Source organism: Triturus cristatus, chromosome 4_2, assembly GCF_964204655.1.
Source record: "Triturus cristatus chromosome 4_2, aTriCri1.1, whole genome shotgun sequence".
In the NCBI taxonomy this organism is placed as follows: domain Eukaryota; kingdom Metazoa; phylum Chordata; class Amphibia; order Caudata; family Salamandridae; genus Triturus; species Triturus cristatus.
This window is the reverse complement of record NC_140586.1, coordinates 87,519,447-87,544,586: the sequence shown is the minus strand read 5'-3', so window position 1 is coordinate 87,544,586 and position 25,140 is coordinate 87,519,447. Positions and strand designations below refer to the sequence as shown.

The 25,140-nt window shown below is 43.3% G+C and overlaps 1 protein-coding gene across 1 annotated transcript in view; it reads left to right on the top strand.

Moving 5' to 3' along the window:
- LOC146833056 (potassium channel subfamily T member 2-like) overlaps positions 1-25,140 on the top strand; it is a 783,113-nt gene that overhangs the window by 350,234 nt on the left and 407,739 nt on the right. The window contains exons 17-18 of the mRNA XM_085599884.1: positions 17,084-17,233; positions 17,817-18,052. Coding sequence (XP_085456010.1) covers positions 17,084-17,233; positions 17,817-18,052 — 386 coding nt within the window. The remainder of the gene's footprint in view (positions 1-17,083; positions 17,234-17,816; positions 18,053-25,140) is intronic.

Here is a 25,140-nt window from a genome sequence, read left to right as displayed (position 1 = left end):
TTTTGTTGAGCACGGGGAGATTAAGTGATTTGCCCAGAATCACAGGATGTTCAGCATCATTGCTGAGGCTCGAACCCAGTTCCCCAGATTCGAGGGCGACCGCCCTTGCCGTTAGGCCAACTCCTCTCCCCATGTAAGATTGGATATGTTTCTATGCAATAGCTATGCACATGTAAGGGGTGCATAGGCTGAAAATCTCATTAAAACTCACTCAGATCATAGTCCATTGACATTGACGAATAACTGGAATATCACCAGAAGAGTCATTCCAAACTGGAAGCTCAATGTAGAAGCGCTTGAGGACCCATATTTAAAGATACACTGCGGGAAACCATTCACGCTTACATCTCTGAGAACAAGGGCAGAGCATCAATGTCACCAGTGGAGTGGACGGCATTTAAAACTGTGGCATTGTATAGCCACTACTGTTGGCATCCGCGCACAGCTCAATGATGAGATCCATAAGCAAGAGAGTCTCTTAAAGAAGTTAGAAGACAGCTGTGAGTAACACGGCCACAAGTCATAAGATGCGGAAAGAGAAGGAAAAGTTGTTTGTTATGATAAGACAATCTGAAAGTGTTTGATTACTGTAAATGCATCACCTTCAGATGGAAGGGATTAAACTGGGAGATTGCTTGCATGGCTACCTAACCCAGAGCAGCAAGGTTCCCTGATACTAAAGATTTTAAATGATGAGAGGAACCTCGTCTATACGCAATTCAACCTTCAGGGCCAATGGCTCACACTATATGCTGTGACAGACACTTCTGATACTCAGGCTTTACATGCTTATGTAATAGCTGCCATGACACATATATTGACCTGTTAAGAAGCAACATAGTTGGGTGGGGACATACTGGTTCAGGAACTGTGCGGTGCAATAAAAGAAATAGCTAATGAAAGGGTGCCTGTGTCGGACAGCCTGCCGATAAAACTTTATGAACCCTACGTAAACGACCTGGCTCCCAAATTAACTGTGATGTATAATGAAGCAAGGACATCAGGCTTCCTCCCACCAACAATGTGAAAAAAATTGATTGTTATATTACTTAACAGGCATAGGCAAAGTCAATAGGTCTCTCCTACGCAAGGTATTGGCTTTGTCAATATTTTTAGCCATGTCATGATTTCACAGTACGTCATTTAGTAATGTAACCACAACACGTTTTCATACATGTATTTGTTGATCTTGAACATATATTCTCTGTGTGTACACTGCACTTCAAACCTTGAGTGAGCATCATATGATTCCAACACGTTCTAAGTTTTTTTAGACACTGCACATTCTAAAGCTCAAATTGAAAAATATATCCACACATCACGAGTTGCTATGGATCTATAACGCTTTAGGCATATGGCAAGGAATTTGAAGCTTGTATTATAATTGCATTTACATGACACGTACTACCCCCCAACAAGTCGTTGAAGCACTTTACGCCAGACAGCGCACTGCTCCAAAACCTATGGTTAGTGATTATTGGTTATTGCTGATTATTGGGATTAACAGCATGCTCTGAAGGTGCCTAAACCAGGCATTAACTGCACTTTCTTTCTGATAGATTAGAATAATAGGCGTTTGGTATAATCAATTGTTGGGAGGGTGAATGTGAGTGAGTTCAGGTAATCATTAACTTGGGGTATGAGTTCTATGTAAAGGGTTAGTGGGATTAAAATATGAGCTATTGGAGATTAAGCATTGCTAGTTTGCAGAGGTGTGTCTTTCAATGAAAGAGGGTTGGTGATCTTTAAAGGAAGGTGTGTGTAATCTGAAGAAATACCATAACGGAGATTAAGGGCAACAAGCATGTGACTTGGAGTAGGCCGTACTTTAGCCTCAGGCCTTTCCATTTGTGTTGAGTGAAATCCTTTGATGCATACCCTGTGTTAGTTTAGTGCACCTTGCTTGTAAGAAGTGTTATTCTTTGTCGTTAGCGTGAAATGCTCATTGTTGGTGCTGCTAAGTGGAATGAAAAAACTGGGAGGTCTCTCAAAGGGCCGTTGCCAATGTAATTAAGGTTGTGGCTTAAAAACACGTAAGCTAGAAATCTTTGTTTAGCATAGTGTGCCGCCGACTTGTATTTTTCTGTTTCTGTCATTACATCCAGATATATGATCCAAGTAACATCATACCTACAACAAGTCAGGACTATTGGCTTTGTCAATAGTTGTTAGTTGCATAAGATAAATAAGCAGCAACTTTGGCTTGTATATAATATTGAAAAAGCTTCCATTTAAAGCCCTGGACACCACCACAATGTATGTTGCTGCTCCTGAGCTTCAAAAAGAGGAGGGAAATCCAGAGAGGAAATGACTCTCTTAAAACGATTTCCCTTCGCCTACAACGCTCACCTGGCATGACGTCATGCCGAAACTTCTCCACTAGTGAGAAGTGAGCAGTGTAAGCAGGGGCACGTCGATGTACCTGCTGTCACTGCAGTCCGGAAAAAACGGACCGCCTGTGCCAGGGCACAAACAGAGCCCGATAGAGACCCGTTTCGAGGCCCCCTTTAAAAACCTGCGGGTGAGCACCGGTGAGACCCGGCCCACTTAAGAGCCATGTCTCACTCGGCGGCCATTTTAGCCCTTCGTCATCGAATCTCCAGGCCTCGGTGAACCATCAGGTCTGTGATAAAAGCAACGAGCAACACGGATGGCGACAGTTTTTACCTTTTACAGCCATTTAATTGATTGGTGTTGCTTTACAGTCAGCCGCTAACACTGGATGTTTCCTTGCTTCTTGTTGAAATGCTACATTCTTGCTAATACATAAATGTGATTTATTAGCAGTAGCATTTTATCAATAAATAGTTTGAAAGATTGGAAAGGCAGTGCCTAAGGCCACGTCAGACAGCGGTAACACAAATATATGAAGTACTCAATTGGGTTCGAATATAAACCGATAAAAAGATCATTAAAAGCTGAGGAGTCTGCTATAACAAGTGTGTGAGGATTTTATCACTTAACCTCGGCATGCTTTCTAGGGCGTTCGATGCTGAAAGGATAAAACCCCGATCCAGCAGTGTCCAAAATTTGTAACAGTGCCTTTAAGCATTAATAGACGTCTGTGGGGTGCATTCTCTGCAGTGAGCTGTCTTATAAGGTTCCAATATTCGTTTGCACCTTTTCAATAAACTCTGTTTCGGAGGGATTATAATCTTTTATATTTATGTAGCGCTTGATATATAGTACCGTTTCTATTTACTATAAATAACGGGTGTTTATTCTTTGAAACGGTACTTGATTTTTCGACCTCAGAAGAATGAAAAGATACTTTCACTTGGCCATGTTAAGCCTATTAACAAAGCATTTTAAATATTTAAACGTACCAGCAGCAGTCTGTGTGTGGAAATGTGGCATTGTCAGGCGTTGTACTTTTGGTTGCTTCAATTAGTCGTATGTTTAATGTAGAAAATTGTGTGAAAGTAATATTCGACTATTCGCACATACTGGGGTCCAGATTTACGAAAGGATTTCAATGCCCTTGCTTCACACCAGGTGGCGCAAGGGCAACGCAAGCCTTAAATGAGATTTACTATGCCAAGAGGAAAAGGCCTCTAAAAATTATTTTTGTGCAGTAAGGTATCAGCGCAGGCACCCTTGCACCATGGTGCAAGGGTGCCTGCGTTGGCACTAGGCTGCACTGTGTGCGCCAATGAAGGGAAAGAGAAGGAATGAGCCATATTAGTAGATTTGGCACATTCCTGCCTTCTCCATGTGACGCAGCACAGCAAGTTATCTTGCTACTTTGCATCACATATTTGTAAATCTGGCCCTGGAGGTGAGCACCCCTCATCACCTGCAGGTTCATGGCTAGATCCAGCGTTATCTCCACACATCTTTCTAGGATTGCAGGGTTCCTACTGCCCACCACGCCTTGGCAACCATTCTGCTGCCAGTCAACAGTTGTTACTACTCATACACTCATCAAACAAGTCAAAATGGGTTTGGGTCTCAGGGATTAATTTTAATGACCACTCAGCACTACACTCCCCGAAAGTAACTAAACACAATACAAAAAGTAATGGAGGGTCAAAGGTATGAAATTCACAAGATACGACTATGTAATGGAGCTAGTGATATTGGTTCGCTAGACAGGGTACATCATTCATAGTTTTTGAAAAATACCCATCAGTAGCTCTTCCTGGGCGCCCTTTTCATCATGTGGGTTCCTTCTAACCATGAAGGATAGGAAAAGAGTTTAGTCATGAATGACAACATAGGAACCAGTGATGGTATAACTGGGTCACAGGGGGCTACTGAAAAGCAGTGCGAGTAAAAAAGTGAAATGGTGCAAAAGTGCAAAGTAGTGATATTAAAATTAGATGGCTCTGAGGAAAGTACTTATTTATTTGAGACCTCAAAGTCTCTAAAGCTTAAAAAGAGCGAAATTGGTAGTTTTAACTAATAGCTACCAACAGGTTGGTCGACATGTTTCAGCAGGAATTACGGATCACACTGGTATCCACTGCATTCTTCAGGACCTGTGTCGCTACTGCTAGTGTTGTGTAAAGAAAATATGAAAAAGGAAAAGGTATCACCTGGGTATTAGTGAAGGATCATTCTCCCAGCATATTGTGCAGGAGAGTACTGCCTCACCTCACCTGGCAAACAGCTCAGGTAATTGAAGCACCGCTCTGTCCGTCGGTACTTCCAGCGTCCCTCTGGCTGTAAGGGGAGGTTCATGGCTAGATCCAGCGTTATCTCCACACATCTTTCTAGGATTGCAGGGTTCCTACTGCCCACCACGCCTTGGCAACCATTCTGCTGCCAGTCAACAGTTGTTACTACTCATACACTGCCAACGCATGTTCAATGCCAGAGGAGGGAACATCATCGGAAGCCTGGGGCGAGAGGATGTCCCCACAGCCTGTGCAGCTCTGCGTGCGGTCTCCCCGCAGCGCCCGATGCCGTGATGCCATGCGGCCATGACCTGACCTGAGTGAGAGTGACTGTGGTGAGGTAGTCAATGGTGTGCCATCCGGCCGGTCCAATGCCGGTACTATTAAATTATTGCCTTCCTGCTGCACAGGCAGCAGTGCACTCAGTCTCAGACTATGCTGAGAGGGACGCTGCACGGACCGACGACAAGTCCAGTCGAGTCCCCGGCCCGCGCCACTTCCACCTCACTAACTTCCTGTTCCAGGAGTACCTGAGGTCACATCCGATCGGATCATCACCCCACAGCACCAGAACATGTAACGCAACGACTGCAAGGCAGATTGTAACATTTGTAGCACTGAGTCTGAGAGCAGATCTTTAACTGTTTAGTAACTGTGCTGCTGCTGGCCGCAAGTGAAGTCTGCTGCCTGCGGCCCGGGGCGCACACAGGTGTGTCTGAGCGGCGGCGGCGCGCTAGCACCTGGCATAGCGGGCAGCCAGTTTCAGAGTGTTAGCAGAGTGCGGTCAGTGGCAAAAATGCGTGACAATGCATTTCAGTGCGGTGATGCGGGAACACTCACTGAAATGCGTTAGTGTCATGCCTGATGCGTGGCACTTGGCAGGCCTGCACCAGCAGCCTCACCCTCCCACCACAAAAGAGCAAACAAAGCGCCGGTGCAGCTGAGGTGACAAGCAGCCTGCAGGATACAGTTGTGGCCTAATGTAAAGTCACACCCTGGGTGTAATCTCGACATGTGCGCTGGACCACATTGTATGCTCTTGTGCCAATCTCCCACTCTCCTTCCACAGTCTGGTGCAGAAGCACGTAAAGGGAGGCAAAGCACTTTAAAACAAAACCTATGGTCTTCATTGGCAGGGTTAGAGAACCTTCTGTGTGTTTTGCCAGGAGGGGCGATTGACATATTTTGCGGAGCTCTGCGGCAGGTGCGCAAAGCCCATAGGGCTAAAAGGGGTTTCCCCGCCCTCCATCCCATCCCAGGCTGCTGTAGCTTCCAATACACATGCAGATCTATAGCCAGTACGTTCTGGGCTGCGCTGGAGATCGTCCTCAATGAAACCCTTGTAGAAAGAATTTCCAATTTTTTAAAATACATAAAGTGGGAGCTGAGTGCAATGCCGGCGCTGCCATTCAAATAGGTGGCTAAAAAACTGACCTTCAGGCGAATACATACACAAAGTAAGGCACACACCTTAAAGAAAAATAAATGTAAAAATAATTGGTGTGAAATTAGTTATTTTATGCTATGGAACCTTAATTGGTTAATGGGGTCCCCACAGAACTCTTTGCCTGTAACCAGGCAGTTAGACAACTGAATCCTCATTCGGGACCGGTAAAATAGTGATACGTTTATATAGTGCTACAGGCTCCCAGCCCGCAACTAAAAGCACTGCTAATATGTAAGTGTAAGAAAGGCTCAAAAAGCTACTGCAAAAACTGCAAAGAAATTATGGGACAGATTTACCAACTTTTCACGCAATAGCAGCACAGCAAACAAAGTTGCGCTCAATGCGCTGTATTGTATGAAAAGGATAGAGTAGAACTGAAAAACATCTACTAAAATGTAGCGAATAGTGCCATACCTACTAAGATACAGTACTGTTTTCTGCTCTCCCTGCGCTGCAGGACTTTAGGTTGACATTCGCCAACACACACCTTCACAGTGGTGTAACGATACGCGTTCTGGCAAGCATCGGTTTTGCACAGGAAGGGTACCTTTCCATTACAAAATACTATGCTTACACTTTTCCTACTTTGCATGCGTGCTGCACTGTAAAGCTCATGTACAAAGTGGGTAAAATGTAGAGAAGTAAAATCATTTCTCCAAGTCAAAGATAGTTTCCAAGATGTGTTATTTTTCTGTGCAAAGCCCTTCTAATAAAGGTTAGTAGATAGGGCTTTGCGCTATAAACCATGGATGTAAGCATGGGAACAACAATGTAGTATGCTGCCTTGAAGTGAAGTAGCACTGGCACTACTTTGCATTACTTTCAGGCTACTTTTCCGCACAAATAAAGTTTTGCACTGAAAGTAAACCCCAAATCAACCGTGTGCACTGGTTTACGTCACGTTTGTGATACCAATCCAGTACAAATTGTTATTAAATCTGCCACTGTTTGAGATAAAAAAACAAGTTATAAATATGTTTTTTTTTTAGCAACACACAATCAGACAGTACCTAGTGCATTTTTGCACGTTTACATTTTGCTCTGGTAGCGGGCACCCTGGCATGCAGGTTTGTTTATTTTGCTGACTGCCTCTCCCTTTGCTTCACATAACCGACCACCACCCACTCCCTGTCTTTCTGCCACGGGCACACAGGGCCGGCTTTAGGGCGGTGTGACCGGTGCCACCACACCGGGTGCTGGCTTCCTGGGGACACCGTGTTTGAAAGTTTATTATGCTTTTGAAGCACCTGCTGAAGCGTTTCTTTCCCCCAGCAATTACCAGGCCTCACATAAATGTCAAGATAACTTGTGTGATTAATTATCTTCCTGGAGCAAGACGAGCATCTTGTATAGTTGAGGTTTTGACTTCGGTGAAGTTAGTGCAGAGGGTTAATATGCCTGCTGCAAAGAACGTGTACCAAGTAGATTACAGAGTGGGTATGATGTAAACAGATCAGCAGATTACTGCTTTCAAAAGAGACATCCTTTTTGGTACTTGCAATTTATAACTTAAAGTCCTAATATAGAATAGTGAGCTATTAACTTTCATCCTAGAACTGCATACACACAGCAAAGTATACATTATTAGAACATTGATTAATGTTGCAAAAAGGGTTAATTTGGCTAGAAATCGATACTCATTATTAAAGAAAACTCCCAACTATGCTGTTTCTTTTTGGACTCCGAGTTTGTGCTTCTCCACACTAAGAACTCTTAAACTATACTGCCTACCAGTATGGATACCATGTGACTCCTACACTTTTAGTCCTTTGGCTTATGTAACATTTCCTATACACTGATTTACACACGTATGATTGATTGTCTCTGTGTAATGTGTGTGTGATGCACAGTGCTTAGACACATTACACTGGTATCAGTGGCGCTATATAACTAATTCAATGCATCTGAGAGAGTGTGGTTATGGAGACTTGGTCAGTGTTAAAGGGTGCTAGTGAGAGAATCCGTGATGGAGGTGGTCATTGGGGGGGCGCCAACAAACATTGTCGCACAGGGCGCCACCAGCACTAAAGCCGGCCCTGCGGGCACCTAAAGGTCGCATCCGTTCTGGAAGAGTTTTTTTTGTTGTTTTTTTAAAATATGGAAACTGTTACTGTAAAAAAGATGGGGAATGTCGTTCCCAATAGAGCCAGCCCACTTCAACCACTGAGGTCATCCTAAAACCATTTACTTGGAGACGATTATTTGTTTTTCATTGCTTCTCATGCCTCTTGGTGTTGCACACTATCTGCCCACCTACAAGATGATGCCCATAAAAGGCATGGGCCCTGATTGAGAAATGTGTAGAGCGAAATTCTCATGTGGAAATTCGTTCCACATATTGATAAAAGGTCCATTGTTCCTGCAACCAGAATTACTGGGTGCAGGAACACCAAACCCAAGTTTACTGACCGGAAAATCCAGCAGAAAAAATTACTGTGGGAAAAGGCTGCATTTTAACCAGGATCATTGCCTTGACCCCTTCCTAAATCTCAGACAAGGCACAGGGAAGCATTGCATGCTCCCCGTCAGCCACCATTCTCCACTTCTTCCATCACCCTCGCCTTCCACCTAGCCTTAAAACCAGCAGTGGCTGGCACGGATCAGAGGTAGGGTGGTGGTGGCGGGGGGAGGGAAGATGCAGAGGGGGGAGGCAGGTATTGAAAATAAAATTAAAATAAAAAACGTACCTTCTCGTTCCGTCCTCGCCCCGTCTCTCCTCCGTAGTCCCTCGCTCGATCTGAGCAGGAAGCACACCCAGGCTCCCAGTCAGCCAATCACAACAGTGCCTTAGCAGCGTTGTGATTGGTCTGCGTGCTGTGGTTTGGCGCTCAGATGCTGACTGGGAGCCTGGGCATGTTCTCCACACAGGCTGTAATGCAGCCTGCATGGAGAGCATGCGAAGTGCGCAGGACTGGCATGCCTCCTCTGTCTTTTTAGTCAGCCAGGCACCAACAAAACTGGGAGGGAGAGCTGCCCAAGAACTGGTTTAGAGTGGCCACTGTCATGGGGCTATGAGCATCCTCTGTAGCATTAGTGTGTCAAATCATTCTTGATTATCACATCCTGCTTGACAGGTCTGCTTGGTGTTTTTTCATGTGACATTTGGGGCATGATCTACTCTCACTCTTGTACTCGGGACAAAGAAGGGGACTCCAGAAGTCATAAGGCTGTCCTGTTAAAGCTACAGGGACACAACAAAATACAAAAGGTGTTTTTCTACAACTGTCCCCCTGACCAATGGCAACTGGACCTGGCCTGGACCCTGTTGCGGTCTCTAACTGCCACTGTGTGAGTCTGAGTGCCTCCCTTAGGTCCTGAGAGGCTTTAGAAGTGGACTCACTGGTGGATTGGGACTTAAAGGGGTAAAGTCAGAAGATATAATTTATGACCAGGACGAACCTGTTTGGTATCTTCAACCAGGACTCAATCGCCATCAGCATCAAAGTGCACCTAGAACCAGTTTTTCCGTGACCTTCTCGGGTTTGTGTCTTGTTGATGTCATTTTGTTTATTATACTTTGCTCTTTGCTTATAAAGTTTTTGGGGATTTTTATTGTTTTGCATTTTATCTTTATTACTGTCTTAGTACTGCATGAATACTTTACACATTGCCTCTAAGTTAAGCCTGTCTGCTCTGGGGGTACCTTGTGTAGCTACCAGGGGGTTGACATCAGGTTTATTTAGTGACTTTAGCGGTTCACCTTGACAATGATTGTGATTATTTCTTGAGGTGCCCCTTCAACTAAACTCAATTTCTATTATCTTCCATTCAGTGGATCGACCTTGAGAATGACACATCACTGGTGACGTTTTTGCCACCTCAAAGCTGACAAGATAATTGGTGGACATACTTAAACCTGACAAACCCTTGCAGGTGGGGCCCTACTCTATCCTGGGCAGGCTTTTCCGGGCAACACTCACACCCAGGAAGGACATAAGAGTCCTCCTTGTTCTGCAGCCATTCGTGCCCTGGGTAGGGATTATAACTCCAGTCCATCAGCTAAGGGTACCCTGGGTGTCCTTCCAGCTTCCTGGAGCCTGGATGCCAAGGAAAGTTAAGCCCCTAGCCAAACCCCTTCTCTCCTGGGGCCTGTCCCAGAAGCCATTTATCCTTGACTAATAAGCCCCCGCAAAGTGGGGGCTTACAGAACCCAGGGGAGGCACAAGTCAGATTTAGCCAAGCCGGATGGCTCTTGAGTCATCTGGTGGCCAGCGGGCCCTCCAGTCATATGGTCATCCATTCAGTGACCAGGTGGAATGGCTTGACCCAGCGACCCGATGGCCTAGGCTGACCTGGTGGCCAGAGTGCCCAGGCCCATAGAAACTGACAACGGCCAGAGTGGATGCACATGCTGGGACCAGTGCTCAGTAGTCTCCTTCCTAGAGTCACCCGCCAACTTGCCTCTCAGTGACTCCCCTGGTGACCACTCTGGGTATCTGGTTATCCCGCTGACCAGTGAGGGATTGTGCTACTGTCCCTGCACCAGGCAGTGCAGTGCCTGAGGGTGAGGCCCCTGTGCTGCATGGCACATGACGGAGATTGCCTCCCACTGACCCGCACACATATACCTCCTGCTGGCCAGCAGTAGAGGTACACCGGGGGGCAGGTCTTCACAGGCATAGACTAAAGCTGGGATCAGAGAATGACTTTCAATAGATCACAGCGAGTTAGCTGCTCTTCTAATTTCAAAATGCTGACTAGGAATCAGGTAGGCTTTGAATGATTTAGCACCAGGTGCCTTACAGACATGTGGTTTACTAAGGGCGATAGAGGTGGTCCCTTACGTCCATACTCCAGTCCCAGAGTGAGCGGCTCTAGGCACCCGTCTAGAGGCTGGCCATCTAGGGCCAACCAAGGCTCAACTGCAGTATCATTACGGGTTAAGGGGGATTGTGACTTAGAGGCTTATAGTGATGACCCTAGCTTATCCTAGTTGGCTCAACAAGCCAAATGTCTGAAGCCTGCATTTCTTCTCATACCAAGCAAGATTACTACTGCAACAACACATCATCAGTAGGCTAAAACTAACCTGTCTCACAACAGTCTAAACCTCTGTTCTCTATTAGTGGGTGAACAATCCAATGCTTGCTGAATTCTGCTTCACAATGATAGGAAGCGCTGACATCAAAGGATCAAAAAGGGACATCACTATAAACGCTTGCCCACCACAAGCTAGTTATCCCGGTGGTATTTTGTCTGACACTTCCTGCTTGAAACCCAACACGTCAGAAGGAACATGAGGCCCTTGGCTGAGGTTTCAGTAGATAGTAGGTAGGGACAGTGGGAATCTCATTCATCCATTCATGAGCATTAGATGACGAGGCATTTGGCTATTCTTGTACCACCACGTGGTGGCTCATTCTGGGCTATTGCTGCCTATCAGAATCAAATCAGTTTTGCCTCCAACAGCACAAAGATTGTTCCAGAGGGCAACTACACTTCATGTTACCCTTATGAAAACATGAATCGCATATCGGATAGAGACAGCGGTGAATAATTCATCAGGGTTTCTTAATTCACCTTGACTATTCATTTGGTGAGGTTCACTGTATGTTGGCCAACCGCATATTTTGACTCTATCAATGAGGAGCTCCAGAATTTGGTTGTGTTTAAGAACATACAATAGACACATAAGCAAATGTTTCACATATTTCTTCGCAATATCTACAATTAGCGAGTGCTTGATCTCTTCCTCTGGTTTTTGTTTCTCTAGTGTTCTTGAGATTCTATCTCATCATATGCATAGCTATGTATTGATTTTTCTTTAGTTTCAAGTGCTTCATAATCCACAAGTTGATTTTGGATTACCTTCTGAGTATTTTATGCCATCTCCTTGTACAGGGAGGTTTTTCCAAATTCTTATTTTTCCAGTCTAATGATGCAAATAATTGCAAAGAGTAGTCTAGGAATCTGCTGTCTGATAATTTTAGGTTGTGAGTTTTGATAATGTTATCAATTCTATTGTTTATTATATCTCCGGCATACATGTAGGAGTGAGCAATGTACAAGTCTGGGGTTCTCTAAAATACAATGTTCACTTTGTTGATTTCTATAGTTGTACACAGGTTTCGTATACTTAAGATACCATTTGCTCTTTCTGAGTGCAACAGACCATTGAATTTTTAAGCAGGTAGGTGGAGATAGTTCTTGACAGAGATTTTTTATTATCTGTTCTACCCCTGTGCAGGGTTTCGGTCGGCCCTTTGACTTGCACATGCGTTAAACTCCTTGGTCCATGTTTCAAGACAGGTCCCGTGGGTAACTGACATCGCAGGAGACCCCTGGCACCCGGCATAGGCTTCCCAACCCTTGTGCACCCTGAGAGTGGCCAGGGTAGTTGCTGGGGAAGGGTACAGAAGGGGTCAAGTTCCCTCAGGCCCGTGAACATGGCGAAGCTGCTGATAGAAGGCTGTAACACTCTCCACCAGAGCGAAGAGCCACCTGCCACCACTAGCTTTCTCCTCCGACTCAGGGTCAGTTGGGGCACACTGCCATGGAGAAAAGTCACCCTGGGGGACGTAGGTGCTCCAAGGCACTGGTCCAGCAGAAGGGATCCGCCCTGCCAGGTGACCCACCGTCCTGCAGTGTTAAATCCTCTGGGTAAACTGCACTGACACAACTCATTTATTTACCTCTCAACGGTTTCATACCCTCTTGAATGAACATTGAGACACACCCGGTCAGAGAAGGGAGCCCAAGGCCGGAGGCTTCCTCCCCAGGGCCAGCTAAAGCTCTGACCTTGGACCTAGTCAAAACTTCTTACTCAGCCAAGCAGGGGAAACATACCCAAGCACTTTGAGGCACCTCAGGCCAGAGAATGGAGCCCATGGCTGGGTACTCCCACCCCAGGACCAGCCAGAGCTCCGAACCAGGGCCCAGTCTGAGCTTCTTTACCATACGAAGCAGGGGAGATCTCCCCTGCCCTGCTGGCCCCCATTCCAGGCACTCAGTGACACAGCAGGCCAAAGAAAGGAGCCCAGGGCTAAGGGTTTCCAATCCAAGGCCTGCCTGAGCTATAACCCAGGACAACCGAGGGCTTGTCTCATCTACTCGGGAGGAAAACTACCTGCCTTTCTTGTAATCCGTGCACACCGAGTGACAGAAGGGACATTCCAGCAAATGTCTGACCTACTGGAGCTTGAAAATTCAAATGGCCCTTATAGAGACTTCCAGAGCAGCCCAGCCATTTGGACACACCATGCATTCCTATGAATTGAGCGACCAGATAGCCGGCCTTGAGTGATGGCCATCTGGCCACACTATGTCTTTTGAATCAGATCTGTTTATCCTTAGACGGGCCACGGACTCCCTGGCCCAAGTTCAGAGCCCAAGCTGGGACTCGGGCCTGTGACTGTAAGGGAGGACCTCACAGAGATCTGACCTGGGGTCAAGTCAGAGCTTTTTCACCAGGTCAAACAGTGTAGCCCTGCTCGTTGCCTGTGGGAGACTGTCCAGGCACTTTGTGACATGTCCGGCAAGGGAGGGGGTCTCAGGGTGGGAGTTTCCAACCCAGGGCCAACCAGAGGTCTAACACAAAGCCCAGCCAGAACTTCGTAACCGGGCCTAGCAGGGGAACTCTGCCCAAGCAAGTGGGTCCCAGGCTCTAAGCGACACAGCGAGCTGAGGAAGGGAGCCCAGGGCTACGGGCTTCTACCACCAGAGCCAGCCACAGCTTTAACCTAGGCCGAGTCAGAGCTTTTTTACACACCCAAGCAGGGGTGCACTTCACAGGCCTGTGTGTACCTTCCAGGGCACTTTGTAACACCGTGGGCTGGAGAATTGAGTCCAGGGATAAAGGCTTCCACCCCGGGCCAGCTGGAACTCTGGCCCAGACCCAGTCAGAGCTTCTTAACCCGGCCGTACAGGGTAGGCTTACCCGCTACCTGTGGGACCTTGTCCCATGCACTTTGTAACACAGCAGGCTGGATAATGGAGCTTCCACCTTAAGACCAGCTGGGCCTCTGACCTGGAGCCTATTCAAAGCTTTTTCACCTTGGCGAAGCAGGGGAGCCCTCTCGGTGCCTGCGGGAGCCACCCCGGGAACTTTGCAACACAGTGGGCCAGATAATGGAGGTCTTCAACCCTAGGGCCAACCGGAGCTCGGACCTACGGCCCAGTCAGAGCTTTTTCACCCAGTCCAGTAGGAACGCCTTCCCCAGCCCTGCAATACCCCTTCCAGAGCACTTTGTGTCATGGCAGGTCAGAGAATGGAGCCCAGGGATGGATGCTTTCTCTCGGCAAGCTGGAGCTCTGACCTAGGACCCTGTAAGAGCTTCTTAACCTGGCCAGGCAAGGGATCCCTCCCTGGTCCTATGGGACCCGTTTCAGAGCACTTTGTGAAACAGCAGGCCAGCGCACGGGCTACAGGTTGCTAGCGTCCTCAGTCGGGGTCCACCAGAACCCTACATATTCATGTAATCATGCACATGAAATGACAGAGGAGGACATTCAAGGGAATGTATCCAGCTTCCTGGACCCTAACTGGACTTGAAGCTTCAAATGAACTCTCATCTGGAATTACAGGGCAGCTGGGAATTCTGAACATTGGGTCACGTGAAGGAAATGAAGTGTTTTTTACATGTATTTTTGGTATACAAATCACCAGTGACATTGGCATGGCACATTTGGCACCACCCATGTAGGCATGGTAAATGTTTTGGGAGTTATTTCACACATCCCTAATTATAATTTTGGAGAGCCCTAGCTAAAATACAAAGTTGGTGAAAGTAAGGCATATTGCAACCCCCATTGTACTGTTGTTTAATGGACATATGCATGATTGATGGTAAACATAGAGCGACTTGTCTTGTATGTAGAGCATTAATTGCACATCCAAGTTTGAGTTGAATGAGCTGCATGATCACTAAACCTAGGATATGGGGAATCCACTTATTGACGGGGACTGGATAACATTTTAAAATATACCCCTCATGCTTCCAGGAATTGCAGGTTTCAATGAATTCTGGATCTTTACCTACATAGAGTGCACGTCGTCCCTAAAAGGACCAATCTCATGTTTCCTGACACGCACACAGCATGTCCAAGGTGTAACACAGAGGGAGCTGACTATTATCACATTCTGTGGTGTTGTCCTTCGTTGATAGCATATAGGGAAACAGTGGTGCACTTCGTTATTGAATCCACAGATAGAAATGTCACCAAAACTCCAAACAACTGCCTCCTCAGTCTTTTTTGAAGGGTTATGGCGAATGCTGCCATACATAGATATATAGATAATGGGGCATATTTACTTTGAATTTACTCAATGCAGTGCAGCAAGAAAAAGTTTCTGCACTGCTTTGCTTGACTGGGAGAGAGTTGAAAAGCGCCATATCTACTGAGAAATGGCGTTCTTCAGCTCTCTCCTAGCGCTGGTGCAATTGTGGCTGCCTAGCGCCAATGTAGGCACCCAGGCACCATGGTGCAAGAGGGCCTGCATTCCTGGTACGGGATACCTTCCCGGACAAAAACAATCCTTAGAGGTATATTTCTATGTGTGCTGCATTTTGTAGCACACAAAGAAAGTGGAAGTAATGAGGAGAAATAAAACTATTTACACCTCACCTGGGAAGGTGTAGCATTTTGATGCAGCATTAGATGTTTACTAGCTTTAGCAAATCTGGGAATGTTTCAAAATGTATGCATGATGCAAGAGAATGCCTAAGCTACACCCATGGAACGCTGTCCCAACACAAACTTGACGCAACCCTGGTGCAAAACCTTATGAATCTGCCCTTGGTATTAATATTAGCTCATTGATAGCTTTTAATGAGATGGAAAGCCTCAGATGGAATTAGTCTATGGCAGTGGATAAAAGAGTTACTCAATTGGGCAGAGTGCGAGGGGGCGGAACTGAAAAAAGTAAAGCAAAACAGGGTATGAGGAAACAGGAGTATATTCAGGCTTGTGAAACAATATTGCGCGTATGGTCATCTATCGATAGTACAAGGTGGAATTCTTCCCTCTAATAATGGTATTGATAATGGGTAATATTGAACAAATAATGTATGGGTCACGCACTGTTTTAGTATAATTGAATTGAGAAAGGCTCTTGCAAAACGCAAATTATCAGTGTCCCTGGGCTTATAACCCTAATAAATATGTATTCTCCCTTCAGGAATTCTACAGAGCATTTACCAATATACTGTACCTCCAGCAGTTTTGTTTTTGTATTTTAGGAGTCATGCAGGCAAATGTTTGAAACAAAAATGCCTTTTTTCAGTTGACATGGCAATTGACGAATCTAGAAAAGCCTTGAACTATTTCAATTTATTACTGTATACCTATCAGCTGAAATGTACCACACTTAAAAGGCACTAATGCTGTATAAGATTATTTCTGGTTGTTTGTCAGCATAGAAAACGAATTAAAAAGATTTATTAAATGAAATAACATTGAAGATATAAAATCAAACATGTAGCATTAATACAGTAGATTAAAACATCTTACAGAGGGGGGTGAAGTTACAGAACAAGGTGTTGTAAAATAACATTGGAGCAATTCAAATGAACCTCTAGTGGTAATACTGTAGAGGCTAGCATCCTACTGAGGGCGGTGAAGTTTAGAACGAGGGGTTATGAAATAAAATTGGAGACATTGAAGTGAGCCTGAAATATTGATACAGTAGAAGTGGGCATCTTACAGATGGGGTGTGAAGTTTTGGAACAGAGATTGTGAAATAAGGTGTGTTGAGGAAGAGCAGGCCCTCAGAAGTTACAGCGAGAAGTGCTTAGTGAAAAGCATGGTAAGCAGAGAGAACGTTCCATAAGAAGCTGGATCAGAACCAGATATAGATTTAATTTGGCCACTGATGCTCATGGGGGGTCGGGGGTGGGGGGGGGGGCAATGGAAGCATTACAGCAGATGCCTGCATCTGGAAACATAATGGAGTTTACAGTGTTACAGTGGCAGAGAAATTGACAAAATGGCAGCATGTATCTGCAGTCACCATATATGTGCTAAGGCTACATTTCATACCTACCTCAGAGACAGTTTCTTCCTCTCTTTCTCCCACCAGGGAAGGGCCGTCCTCCCCAGAACAGTGGCAGCGCATCTACAGTCGGTGCTCGGCCAATGAGGTGCATCACATCAAGTTGGGCGAGAGCAAGTTCTTCGGGGAATACGAGGGCAAGAGCTTCACGTACGCCTCATTCCATGCTCACAAAAAGTAGGTCCACTCTCTCTGTCCAGATGCTTAGGCCCTCTTAAGAAGTAGTTCAGCTCACCTTGTCTCTTATCATTCCAAATGCACAAGATGTTACTCCTCCTACCTCTACCTATATTCTTCCACACACACAAGAGGTCCACTCCTCCAGTTGGTATCCTTTCACATGCAATGCACATCTCTGCACCCTGTCCAAAGTATAAGCAAACAAACAAACATACAGAGAAAAGTGCTTCATCTAAGGCCCTCCTGATATGTGGTGTGGTGGGGTGTGTTGTGGGGCTTCCTCTCATGGGGCCACGGCCATTCTTGTGATTTATCTTTTTATTGTCTTATCTTAAGACTCTTTTAAGAAGGAAATATTCCTTCATGCCAGATGCAAACCAAACCTTCCAACAAAAACTGTCTACATCTATTTGAAACTGTGAACATATGTAACACTTCATTTTGACTTCTTTAAGGTTAAATGTGAGTTGACTCAATGAATAGCTGTTGTTAAACAACTGCATGTGTAACTCACACTTGTCTCCTGCCTGAATTGAAGAGTCATAATGTGCCTGCTCTTATTCTGCTCCCTCGCACACAGGTACGGAGTGTGCCTGATCGGAGTGTGCCGTGAGGAGAAGAGCAACATCCTGTTGAACCCAGGGCCCTGCCACATCATGGCTACCTCTGACACCTGTTTCTATATCCACATCTCCAAAGAGGAGAACTCAGCCTTTGTCTTCAAGCAGCAAGAGCAGATCCCCAAGACTGGTCTTCCCAAGTCAGCCTACCATGGTCTGACCCGCCTGCCTGTGCACAGCATTATTGCCAGCATGGGTAAGTAACTGGATGTCACCCTTGGGGAATAGTAATCTGGATGGCATTGCCAAATCGATTCTTGCAACTCCATGCTTCAGAGTATTTGCAGGTCAAATTTATGCACCCAAGTATTTGCACTCAACACCGCCTCTCCTAGATGGACAGTCCCATTGGCCTTCACCTCTCCAACTTTGCAACAACTACTGATCTCAAACCTCTACAGCTATTCCTGGCAATATGTCTTGTCACTATGTGATCCCATGTTGTGGATGCCTTGTAAAGTATTTTACACAAGTGTTCTATTGTCTTTCATGACTTAGATTTCCCCAGTCTCCAACTCAGAAGACTACTACTAAGTCAACTCCCTTCTGTAGCAATTGTTTTAAATGGATTCTTATGTAAAATCCCCAGACAGTTGATGGATCGAAAATATTCATGTTATTCACACAATTATTAACACACGTCTCTGACGCTCTTCAATTATATCAACAAAACAGGTGCACAGATGAGAAACCTTACACAAATGCTTGTTTTCATCCCACATGAGGCAAAGGAACAGTAGTCAGAAATTTAAAGAGCTATGCTTCAATGTGTTATTGACACTTAGATGTGCCGCCAGATTCCTGGCTTTATCAATGCTCTCAGTGCCAGAAAATGTATCCTATTCTTTGATGTGTTTTCAAACATTGTGTTCCAACTACTTGTTATGTCCCCTAGAAATAAACCTCATATTCTTGATCAATCGCACAAACATGAAACAGCAATTCTAATGGCTTCCTTCATTATTCACACTTTAAAAGTAAGAGACATTGGTACATGTGTTGGAGTGTATTCTGTGAACAATGATACACATTAAATTATCATGCATTTTCACTAATTTCCCAGGTTAGACAACTATTTAGTAGTTTCACGATTAGATGGCAGTATTAATTGCTACTGGTTTAATGTTGGCCTTGAGAAAGATTATGGAGGCAGTTGAAACACAAGAAATGTCAAATATATTTTACTATTTCATGGTTAAAGGAAGCATCGCACCTTCTACATAGTTATATGTGAGATTGCTGACGGAAGCTTTGGAGACCGTTGATGGTGTCATGGCTGCGATGACGCTATTGCACTCTTAGGTGAGTGACACCTCTCAGAAGGTTATGGAAGGAAGATGCAGTTAACCAGCTGCCAGGTCTAAGCTAAGATAACTCATGAGATCCTACACATTTGGTCAGGCAAAAGCGTACGCCTTTTAAACCAAGCTCAGCAGGGACATAGCTTCAAAGTGCGCTTCTTTCCACAGTGAGGTAGGTCTAAGGAATATCAGTGTGATATTTAAAAGAAAATACAGCTATTTAACTCGGCATTTGCATGTAGCCGTGGGCAGAAAAAGACAACAAATTCCTACGAAAAAAGATTTAATCCCAACTTGATTGATTTCTTGCCAGGGCACCTGTTTGTCAAAGAACCTAAGGAAAGGGAAATGTTAAATAGCATGCTGGTCAGTGTGGGTTGGGTGCATGGGTAGGAGGAGGGTGATGTGGCATGTTACACTTGGATACTTCCACCTAGGACAGCCAAAATTGGAGTACCCAGCCCTTCATAAAAGCTTGTCCCATTCTAGCTGTGGTTGAGTGAGGTGAGCCTGGATGGGTGGCCCAACGGGCAACTGGGTTTTGAACCCCCCGTGTCACACACTGGACCAGAATGCATCCAAAGGATCAGTTGAATCTGAAGCAGAGTTCCCCCATGCGCTTCTCCAAAAGTCATAGGATGAACTCTTTCCTAGAAGCTTGTCAGTAAAAGTTCTAGTATTTCCTACAAGGGTTTCGACTGCTGGTCTAGCCCAGACACAGAAATGTTTCTAAGGGCTATTGTTTAAGCAGCAGGTATATGCAGATAGAATTTATTTAAAAAAGACGAACGCAGGTACAATGGAGATTTTTAAAGACCTCTGTGTTTTCTCAAACCTGAATTATTAGGTGGTCCTTGTAAATGCACTCTCTAATTTATCGTTTTTTAGTTGTATTTAATCAATTAAAATGTGCAATCGGGATTCAATCCCTCAGTCTGACAACACATAAACTAGTATGAAGCACAACTCATTGGGTGATGGTTCAGTCATTCAGTTTTATTAATCTAAAATAGTCTCATATGGCTCGATTTCCCAAAAATCATTTTGAAGTACATAAAGCAGTACGTTAGTATCCCCACTTCATGCACTACAAATAAAATTCACAAAAATATGGATGGAGATCTGTCTCTCTTAATCTTCAGTACGAGGTGCAATGACACAATATCGTGGTATATAATCTAATTAACAAAAATATGGTGTCAAAAATATAATTTACCACAATATTGTGTTTCTAAACTTATAATGGAAATGACAAAATAAAGGAAAAATATATTGCGGACAATAATATCGTCAAATACAAAAATATCGTTTTGCTCATATATAAAGTTTAAACTAGTAAATGTTAAATATTATAATATATAAAATTAACATAATGTGCAGTAAATAAGTTCCACTAACTATTAATGTGTATGTGTATATATATATATATATATATATATATATATATATATATATATATATATATATATTCACTGAAAAAACCATAGGTTTCACACACGTTATAGTTAGGAATTAGCATTTAAAAAACCTTGCAAATTCAGTGAAAAAAACATAGGTTTCACACATGTTATAGTTAGCTGGAAATTTTACTGATAAAAAACCAATGAAATTCCCCCGTTCTAGTTAGTGCAGGCAACTATAACTCACGCGACCGCAATCCTCTGCTGATGACATACGTGTCTTTATGAAAAAAAAATATTTGTAATATATGTATAGCTAAAATTTAATGGAAGAAGACATGGGCAAATAAGTGTCTAAATACAGTATTAGCATCAGCAGAAGATTGCGGTCGCGTGAGTTATAGTTGCCTGCACTAACTAGAACGGGGGAATTTCATTGGTTTTTTATCAGTAAAATTTCCAGCTAACTATAACATGTGTGAAACCTATGTTTTTTTCACTGAATTTGCAAGGTTTTTTAAATGCTAATTCCTAACTATAACGTGTGTGAAACCTATGGTTTTTTCAGTGAATTTGTACGGTTTTTTAAATGCTAAGTTACTTTACGCCATTCGTGGCGTGCGCGCCCACTTAACGCAGTTCGTTCCGTGCGCGCGTGCGTGCACAGTGAGCACGCGGTGCGCTTCGCGCACCGCGCGCCCACTTTACGCAGTTAGTGCCGTGCACGCACGGTGGGCACGCGGTGCGCTATGCGCACCGCGTGCCCACGTTACGCTAGATGGGCCATGTACGCACGATGCGCTTCGCGCACCGTGCGCACATGGAGGACATATGATAAGCTTCGTTGTGAAAGGTAATATTTTAATTTTTCACATCTGTAATATGCCATGCACAAATGGTGCCCTTCGGGCAACAATTGCACATGGGGTGGGGAGAGTATGGATTTTTTTTTATTTTTATAAATTTTTACCGTACGCGTACGGTAAGCGTAATCGGCGAAATTATCGAAAAAATTAAAATTCCGTTTTTGGCCTTGGGGGATCTTTGAGGACTCCCTCAACATGGCTAGGTGCTTAGGAGCTGTCTAAACAGCCCCTTTACATGTTTTTGGCCTTTGTTTTTTCACCCCCTCACAGACTGCGAGAGAGAAAATGGCGGCCGCCACTTCCTGGTTTCGACCGATTCGAATGTTTACTAAGATCTAACAGCCAATCAGAATCGCGCTCGCGCACGGCGGCGTGCGCGTACGGTAAGCGCACCGTAAGCGCACCGTAAGCTGGCTCAGATATATATATTGATTTAAAGGCTATTTTCTCAGAATCTACTGAACAGATTTACACCAAACCTACAAAAGGCACTTCCTTGACCTGTAGACTACCTCTATGCCAAATTTCAAGGAACTCTGTTCAGCCGTTCGGGCTGTAGCTGTGTCTAAAGGTCCTATGGAAAAATGCATGGGAAAAACGCATTTTGGGACCCCCCTTTTATCTCAGCCCCCGCTTGACGAATCCCCCCGAGACTTTCAGAGTAGGAGCGGAGCATAGCGCCCCATTAGTTTTGAAAATTTCGCGAGGATTCGTCGACCGGCGCCAAAGTTATTCCAAATAGAATGTTGCGGTTTTCCTATGGAAACAGGGTCCTAACTATAACTACCTACTGGCGACCGCCAGTAGGTTATATATATATATATATATATATATATATATATATATATATATATATATAATGAAATCATTAATTAAACCTATTTTGTTTTCATAATTTTTTATTAATAGTTTCAATTTAGTACTATAAAAATCATATGTATTAATACATGTATATGTATAATATACAAAATACAAACTACAACATAAACATAAAATATATAAACAATTCACTAACAAAATATATAAATTGATTTAGCCAATATATAAAATACTACAATATTATTACTCAAAAACACACGTATACTGAAAATAATATATATTAAAAGAAAAAAAATCAAACAATATTAGATATACAAAATAAACAAAAAATAATATAAATTCTATTTCACCAACATTAGGAAAAGTATTTGACTCCAGAAAGACTAGATATGCTATTCCCACTTCAGTTTAAGCAACAGGAAAGTGTTGAATTTCGGAGGAGTTACATTTACTATTCCCACTCAAATCTAAAAAACTGGAGGGAAAGTGTTGGACTTTAGAGGGGTTAAAGGTATTATTCCCGCTTTAGTCTAAGCAATAGTAGGGAAAGTGTTGGATTTTGGAGGAGTTCAATTTACTATTCCCACGCCTGTGTAAGCAACAGTAGGGTAATCCTTGGATTTTGGAGGGTTGATATTTACTATTGCCACTACACACGAAGCAGCAGTGGGGACTATTTACTATTCCCGCTGAAGTCTTAGCAATAATAGGGAAAATGTTGGATTTTGGAGGGTTTCAATTTACCATTCCTACTCCAGTCTACACATCTGTAGGGAAAGTGTTTGACTTCAAAAGGATTACATATATGAATACAAATTCTATTAATGCTGTAAACATTTTTATACACTTAATAGTATTAAATACCAATATATATATATATATATATATTCAATGAAAAAACCATAGGTTTCACACGTTATAGTTAGTTGGACATTTCACTCGTAAAAAACCAATGAAATTCCCCCGTTATAGTTAGTTCAGCTAACTATAACTCGCGCACCCGCAATCCACTGCTGATGACGTCACATATTACATCACTCATGACATGGTCAGTGACATCACTCATGACATCACTGATGACATCTCAAATGACATCACTGATGACATCACTGATGACATCATCTAGTGAATGTGTGTTTTTCTGAAAATTAAATATGTTTTATATATGTATATCTCAAGGTCGATGGAAGAATAAATGGGTATATAAATGTCTAAATTGATGTTTTTTTTATGAAAAATTGAATATGTGACTGATTCAGTGTATCATAGTGAATACATGGCTTTGTGAGTAATGTTTAAGTATGTAAATATCTGTATCAGTCTCTCACTTTGTGTATAGGTGGCTGCATGAGTTGGTGAGTAGCTACATGGGTGTCTATATAGGTTATTAGTTGGTTTTTGGAGTATCAGTCTGAGTGTCTGCATGGTTCGGTGGGGGGTATTACGTAGTGCATAGGTGCATGAATGAGTGACTCACTGTTTGTATGTGTTGAAGACAGCATGTGTGCAGGACTGTATGGGTGGATGAGTGTGTGTATGGGTGTGTTATTGAGTGAATGACTGTGTCAATAGTGTCTTTATGAGTAACTTCATATATTTTATAGTAGTATATGTGACTATTGGTGTTTTTAATTGAGTATATGTGAGAGTAAGAGATTGAAAGAGTTCCTGTATAAATAAGTATGTTTTTCTATAAGTGACTGTTTAAAAGACTAAGTATGTGTTAGTTTCCGTATAAGTAAGTGTGGTGGTGTGTGTATAACTGTATATGCATATAATTGTATGTTTTAATCTTTATTAGCATGAGTGACTATGTGTGTGAGTAACTCTATGGATGAGTGACATTATGAAACAGGATGTATAGGTGTATGAGTACATATGATGAGTGAGTACATGTATGAGTGACTGTATAGGACTGTTGGTGAATGAGTGGATTTGTATGTGGATCTTTGAATTATTGATTTGGTTGTTGTAACTGGTATTGGTATGTCCATTATTTTGAACATTGTAGTTTCTATTTTTGAATGTGTGTATCAAAGGTTATATTAGGGTGAGAGGAGGTCTGCTACACAATCACAAGGATGATGTCATCAGTGATGTCATCAGTGATGTCATTTGAGATGTCATCAGTGATGTCATGAGTGATGTCACTGACCATGTCATGAGTGATGTAATATGTGACGTCATCAGCAGTGGATTGCGGGTGCGCGAGTTATAGTTAGCTGAACTAACTATACCGGGGGAATTTCATTGGTTTTTTACGAGTGAAATGTCCAACTAACTATAACATGTGTGAAACCTATGGTTTTTTCATTGAATTTGCAAGGTTTTTTAAATGCTAATTCCTAACTATAACGTGTGTGAAACCTATGGTTTTTTCAGTGAATTTGCAAGGTTTTTTAAATGCTAATTCCTAACTATAACGTTTTTGAAACCTTTGGTTTTTTCACTGAATTTGTACGGTTTTTTATATGCTAATTTTTGTATTTTTAATTAAAGATATTTTTTTTTAATAAAAATAAAATTACTATATATTCATTTATATATTATCTGTATCTTTTTTTTAATTTATTTTTAAAAAAAATTCAATTAGGATAATGTTTTTTTTTTTTTAATTTTTTAAATTATTTTTTGTCCACTTTTTTTTTTTATATATAAATTCTTGGGGTGCGCGCTCTGAGCGCGCTCCTAGTACTATTTCGTAAGTTTTTTATGAATTCCGGCGTATGTTATTTACGTCCGCAAATATACTTCATGGTGCGCGCTGGGAGCGCGCACCCAGTACGTATGCGTACGTACGTACGCATGCGTGCGTGCGTCCTACGCGCTCGACGCGGTTTACTTCCGCATACGCTAAAATTACGCGCAATAACGGTCGCGTATACGCGTGCTCAACGT